General features: G+C 38.9%; 1 protein-coding gene across 4 annotated transcripts in view; it reads left to right on the top strand.

The window, feature by feature from the left end:
- Positions 1-3845, top strand: part of LOC107710685 (carboxypeptidase M-like) — a 50146-nt gene extending 46301 nt beyond the window's left edge. For 3 of the 4 annotated variants that reach the window (XM_016515520.1, XM_016515518.1, XM_016515519.1), the window contains exons 8-9: positions 1625-1773; positions 2828-3845. In XM_016515520.1, coding sequence (XP_016371006.1) covers positions 1625-1773; positions 2828-3073 — 395 coding nt within the window. In that variant the 3' untranslated portion in view covers positions 3074-3845. The remainder of the gene's footprint in view (positions 1-1624; positions 1774-2827) is intronic. The other variant, XM_016515517.1, reaches the window with a different exon arrangement.
- Positions 3846-6579: the final 2734 nt, after the last annotated feature.

Here is a 6579-nt window from a genome sequence, read left to right as displayed (position 1 = left end):
GTACCCCGGAAAACAACACTGTAGTCCAAACGAGCCGTTCGTTGTAGTTCTTGAAAAGGGATTTTTTAAAAACGAAATCTTTGAGATTTGTAGATCTTTTTTATGCCCAAACATACACACTACACTCTGACTAAAATTCAAAAAGTGAAAAAGCATAATAGGGCCCCTTCAATAAATTTTTTAACAATTAATTATTTTCCAGCACTGCCTTAACCCTCTTGGGCATGCAGTTCACCGGAGCTTCACAGGTTGCCACTGGAGTACTCTTCCACTCCTCCACGACGACATCACGGTGCTGGTGGATGTTAGAGACCTTGAGATGCTCAGTAGGGTTTAGGGCACTCCCTACTTTACATTGTAGCAAAGTGTCATTTCTTCAGTGTTGTCACATGAAAAGATGTAATAAAATATTTACAAAAATGTGAGGGGTGTACTCACTTCTGTGAGATACTGTATATATACACTTTTTTTTTTCCTGGATCTCTAATTGAATATTTGAATATATACTATTTACAAAAATGTGAGGGGTGTACTCACTTCTGTGAGATACTGTATATATACTTTTTTTTTTCCTGGATCTCTAATTGAATATTTGAATATATACTGAAATGAAGGCATAAAACATTACATTAACTCAATCAAATGAAAATGTAACTTGTTTCTGTGTTTTTATGAAATGCTAATAGTTGTATAAAATTAAATGGTATAATTCTGATGAAATGAACTGTCAGAGCAGCTTTGGAAATGACGTTCATGGGTAGCATCTCATATAGCGAGACGGCAGGTGCTAAAAACACAACTAGCATCAGGCGCGCTCGAGTATGTGCGGCAGACAACCATGGTGCTCATTCACATTTAGCTATGCAGATTATACATTAAAATAGCAGTGGTTTTGTTTTTTTAAATGTTGACATTCACTAGTCTATATCTTGATTTGATTAACCAAGTGTTTGTATGCATGTATATTACCGTTGCACTTATCTGTACAAACATTATCCAAAATCTGTGACATAAATCATAATTAGGGCGGGTGGATTATTGTGGCACAATAAGCATATCCGGTTACAAACACCGTACCATCCCTGACCTTTAGCAACAGGATAGTCTCACAGCTGAATCAAAGGGACAAAGGCGCTGTCCACACCCAGCATTGACAACTGTCACTGTAATCCATCCACAAGCAAACAGCAGGATTTTAAGCCAACATGTTACCACACCTTTCAAACAACGGGGCAAAAGAGACTTAACTAACTAGAGCAGCTAGCGTCCTGTATTACCTCACAGAGACCACTAAATTGTTTACAGTCAAGTTGCGTTTGACCTTGTAAGATGGGCCGTGCGCCTTTAAAAGTCACTGACATATGACAGCGATTTGCCGGCGTAGCAATGCCTTAATAGATAGCGGTCATGCAAAACATTGTAGAAAAGCAAGACAACATATTTTCCATTTGAATATAGTGTTGGAAAAAACAAACAAAACAACTGTGGCGTTTATATGTTCCTTGTGATTGCTTGCATGTTCTGATATTAGGTGGCTGCTTAGTGAAAAGAGGCCACCCCAAATATGAGGAAAAGTACCCTTCTTATGAAAAAGTCAAGTCAAAGATTGATTGATTTTGCACAGGGGTGAAAGGAGTAGTGACGGACTCATACGGGAAGCCTGTCCGAAACGCCATAGTGGAGGTAGCGGGGAGAAGAAACCTTTGTCCCTTCAGGACTGATCGTAATGGGGAATACTACAGACTGCTGCTGCCCGGCAACTACACCATCACAGTAAGCTCAGTACCTCTCGTGAGGAACTCACTTAGCGTTCTTCCACAATAGTATTACAAAATTACTATATATTTAGGAAAAGAGCGATAAGAAATGGTGTTTGTGTTGGTGGTCTTCTCCGAGTCAGTCACAAGTCAACTCACTCGGACAGTTACAAAGCAGCTTAAGAATGCAGAGCTTTTGGGTTTGAATCCACCAGAGATTTAGTCAGCAAATAAAGATGGACAGTGGGCATCACATACGTACAATTTTAGAAGTAATTTTATTCTAAACCTAACAGTTACACTTGACATTTTCTTGCATTTAGCTCCAACACTAATCAAGGCCTTCCCTAGCCACAGGTGAGTTCGATCAGGGTTGTAGCTAAACTGTAAGAAAGTGCATTACAAGGGCCAATGTTGCCTTTCTTTATTCTACATACTTACCTCAGCATGATCATAACTGTGCATTCACAACTTTAACAAGTTAGTCTTTACAAGTAGCACATACACTACTCAGGGACACATATACAATGGAAACCCTGCAAACATTACACACACATTTAAAAAAAAATCAGCCTCTGTCTCACAGAGGAAACACTCACTGTATGGCAAATGACATTAACACAGAGGTACAAATTCACTTACAGCCATTACACAACATTAATAAATATAACAGATGGGGACACTGCCTGCAGCCAATCATGTAGACCTGTCACTACACTACTCAGGGACACATATACAATGGAAACCCTGCAAACATTACACATTTTAAAAAAAATCAGCCTCTGTCTCACAGAGGAAACACTCACTGTATGGCAGATGACATTAACACAGAGGTACAAATTCACTTACAGCCATTACACAACATTAATAAATATAACAGATGGGGACACTGCCTGCAGGCAATCATGTAGACCTGTCACTGGTCTTCTGTCTCCAGCTGTTCACAAAAATTTTATTAGTCCTGCCAATAAAGACAAATGAAATGTGTAGATATTTAACTTAAACAGTTATGATTTATTTTGCTATAGAATAACAGCTTCATTTACATCTATGCTGCTCCATGTCTCCAGGTGACATACCCAGGACACAAGACCCTCACTCAGACCGTTCAAGTGCAGCATGGTCCAGACACATTCTCTGCCCTCACACACAACTTCTTCCTTCAAAAGAGTGACTATAGCTCAAAAGCAACACAACTACCCCAGTCCTGCACCACCCCAAATCTGGGAATCCCAGAGAGCGACAGTGCCACCCTACTGCCCAGTGTGTTCACTACACTTACCTTATTACTCCTCCAAAGACTGCTGCTGCTCTGAGGGAGAAAAGACTTTTAAACATCAAGGACATGCTCATTTTATTTTCCTGCACAATTTATCTTTTAACCTTTTGTACAAAATCATGACAAAATATCAACAATTGTCAAGTTTCCACATTTGGAGCATTTCAAGAATATCCACAACCCACCATAGTCGTGATGACAGTTTTTAGAGCGGTTACCAATTCTTTGACCAAAAACCTCAACTGCATTACATTGCGTTTCAAACTCCCTGTGTTTCACTTAGTTTTATAATATGCCTACATACCTATTTTCAATTGTGGAAGATACTATTATTGTGATGAAGGCTATAAAAGTTGAAGGTGGTGTGCATGTGAACAATTATGTAACTGTTACTAGTCTTGACGTGTTTGCTTTTTATCATTTAAAGATTTGTAGATACTGTGTCAAGCTAATTACCTTAACCTCATTTGTACATTGACAGTGTCTCTTTGCAGCTGTGTAACGTGAAAATGAAGCCAAATGAAACCCAGTGCTCTTTCTACCTCACTCAGGCTCACGTTAAAGACTGACAGTGCCTTCAATACACATGTCAAACACAGGATCTGCTGTCTCCTTTCATTTTCTATGTAAAGCCAATATTACCACATTACATGCTAATCTCACAACTTCATTACACACACACAGCATTCAGAAAGTTTGAAAAAAAATGTTTAAGGTTTTTAAAATGGAACCTGCTTTCAGGATGACACCTGACTATAGCTCAAAAGCAACACAGCTACCCCCAGTCCTGCACCACCCCAAATCTGGGAATCCCAGAGAGGAACAGTGCCACCCTGCTGCTCTGCAGGAAAAAAATTTTTTTACTTCTAATGAACACATGCAAATACAAATGTGTAATGCTGAACTCAGAGACGATGCATTCAGCTTTTTAGTATGACCTTCAGTGACAACTCATTTCTAGTCTTGACGTGTTTGCTTTTTATCATTTAAAGATTTGTAGATACTGTGTCAAGCTAATTACCTTAACCTCATTTGTACATTGACAGTGTCTCTTTGCAGCTGTGTAACGTGAAAATGAAGCCAAATGAAACCCAGTGCTCTTTCTACCTCACTCAGGCTCACGTTAAAGACTGACAGTGCCTTCAATACACATGTCAAACACAGGATCTGCTGTCTCCTTTCATTTTCTATGTAAAGCCAATATTACCACATTACATGCTAATCTCACAACTTCATTACACACACACAGCATTCAGAAAGTTTGAAAAAAATGTTTAAGGTTTTTAAAATGGAACCTGCTTTCAGGATGACACCTGACTATAGCTCAAAAGCAACACAGCTACCCCCAGTCCTGCACCACCCCAAATCTGGGAATCCCAGAGAGGAACAGTGCCACCCTGCTGCCCAATAAATCAGCTGCTCTGCAGGAAAAAAAATTTTTTACTTCTAATGAACACATGCAAATACAAATGTGTAATGCTGAACTCAGAGACGATGCATTCAGCTTTTTAGTATGACCTTCAGTGACAACTCATTTACTTAGGACAAACATTTGCCATGTGAATTATGTTGATATGTACACATTCAAATACACACTACAATACTTGTGCTGAAAACTCTCTTTCCAAGGTGACCAAATTAAACCTGACAAATACTTTTTTTATCTGTAGTTAATGCATTAACAAATACAGTTCTTAGTATAAGATAAACCGTACACCACAGAAGCTTACGAAAGTATCTTTACTCCTCTAACACAAAACGCATTCAAACAGCAACATACCACTGGGAGACATACGGGGGGGCCTTAAATACCATTGCACCTTAAAAGCTCATACTTTGTCCCCCAATAACAATAAAGTGCCAAAAGAAATGTGCACTAAATTAACTGTTGCTAAACACGGCAAGACATCAACCCAGCTAGATTATACAATTATAAAATGCATGTTATTTTCAACTATTTGTGCTTATGTCACAACTTTAACCCATCTGGCCGTTATTCATAAACGCTCAAAGCCTTTGTTAATTACATCAGTACCAAGTGGCACACTTTCCGGAGACAAATATTGTCTACGCATCACAGAAAGGATCTCGGGCAGATTTTGAGACACCCCTCCCCAGTGCCAGATCCAAGGTTTAAAGGCACCCTCCAAATTATTATTACTTAAGCTGCCATTCACAACTTTTTATTCTAACCCTGAATTTACTGCATAATTCAAATGATTGTGCTACTGCACACACATTCTTGTTTGGGTTTACCTCATTCGTTCTGACCCGGAGCTCTGTAATTTTCAACATGTCATCCTCTGAATTAAGGTCTTCTATCTGTGTATTCATAAAAAGACACAACAAACAACAGTGAGGAATAACTACACTCTAGTATCGTTTCAGTCCTCAAATCAGTGCTTTTCAATGTACCATCCAAGTGAATGATCCATTTAGTCATGAACAGTGGTCACAATGTGCTGGCGTAAATTTTTTTCATGTTTTTAGAAAGAGACCCCCACCTGCAACACTGCATTAAAACAACAGTTAATACAGAATAACTTCCATTTTACTATTTAAAGTTGCATTGTTTGGAACCCAAAGCCAAAAACTGTGCAACTGTCCCAACAGAATATTTAATTTACATATTTCAATAATATATTACAATTATTTAAAACTACTGCTACAAATACCCATGTTCACAGAGTAAAAGCCTTTCAAAACTATCCTGCGCAGCTTTTAAAATTGCAGCACCCACAGCACAGTGTGTTTACCAGACATTATCCATGTTACTTTTTAGGGTGACACCGCCGTGATATTCAGCAGATCAGCGGTTTAATACAAACAGACACATACATACGCTAATGTGGCGCTCCTTTTGTATACCGCTTTTCTTGCACCGCTGGGGGGTAAGACTATGTATTTCACACCTACAATGTGGAAAAAAAACATTAGTAATTGTGTAATATGAATAAACAGATAAAAAATAAATAAATAAATGTGGCTCTTAGTTGGGCAATATAAAAATAAAATTTATTCTAATAGAAATACGATACATTGATGTGTAAAGACACGAAACGATCGGTCTGTGCAAGAAACTGAACAGTATTTATATTGTTTTTTTTACCTCTGATTTACTGCAATGTCCAAACTGTCCTGAGCGCGTCTGCATCTTCTTCTGCCGGCGCGTGGCGCGTCTTGCTTTACGGCAGATCGCAGATTTATAAGTGCATTACCACCACCTATCTCTCAAATGGACCATTGACACTCCTAATTGAGACTGTAGATAGAGTGTCAATGGTCCATTTGAGAGATAGGTGGAGGTAATGCACTTATAAGTCTGCGATCCGCTGTAAAGCAAGACGAAGACGCGGCACGCGCCGGCTGAAGAAGACACGAACGCGCTCAGGACAGTTCGGACATTGCAGTAAATCACAGGTAAAAAACTATATATAAATACTGTTCAGTTTCTTGCACAGACCGATCGTTTCGTGTCTTTACACAACAATGTATCGTCATGAGCCGCAGGGTTTAATTCTAGAACCGCCACGGGGTAAATTT

Source organism: Sinocyclocheilus rhinocerous, unplaced genomic scaffold, assembly GCF_001515625.1.
Source record: "Sinocyclocheilus rhinocerous isolate Xijiao unplaced genomic scaffold, SAMN03320098_v1.1 scaffold357, whole genome shotgun sequence".
In the NCBI taxonomy this organism is placed as follows: domain Eukaryota; kingdom Metazoa; phylum Chordata; class Actinopteri; order Cypriniformes; family Cyprinidae; genus Sinocyclocheilus; species Sinocyclocheilus rhinocerous.
Note: the sequence above shows the minus strand (reverse complement) of the source record. Positions and strands in the feature narration are given on the sequence as shown.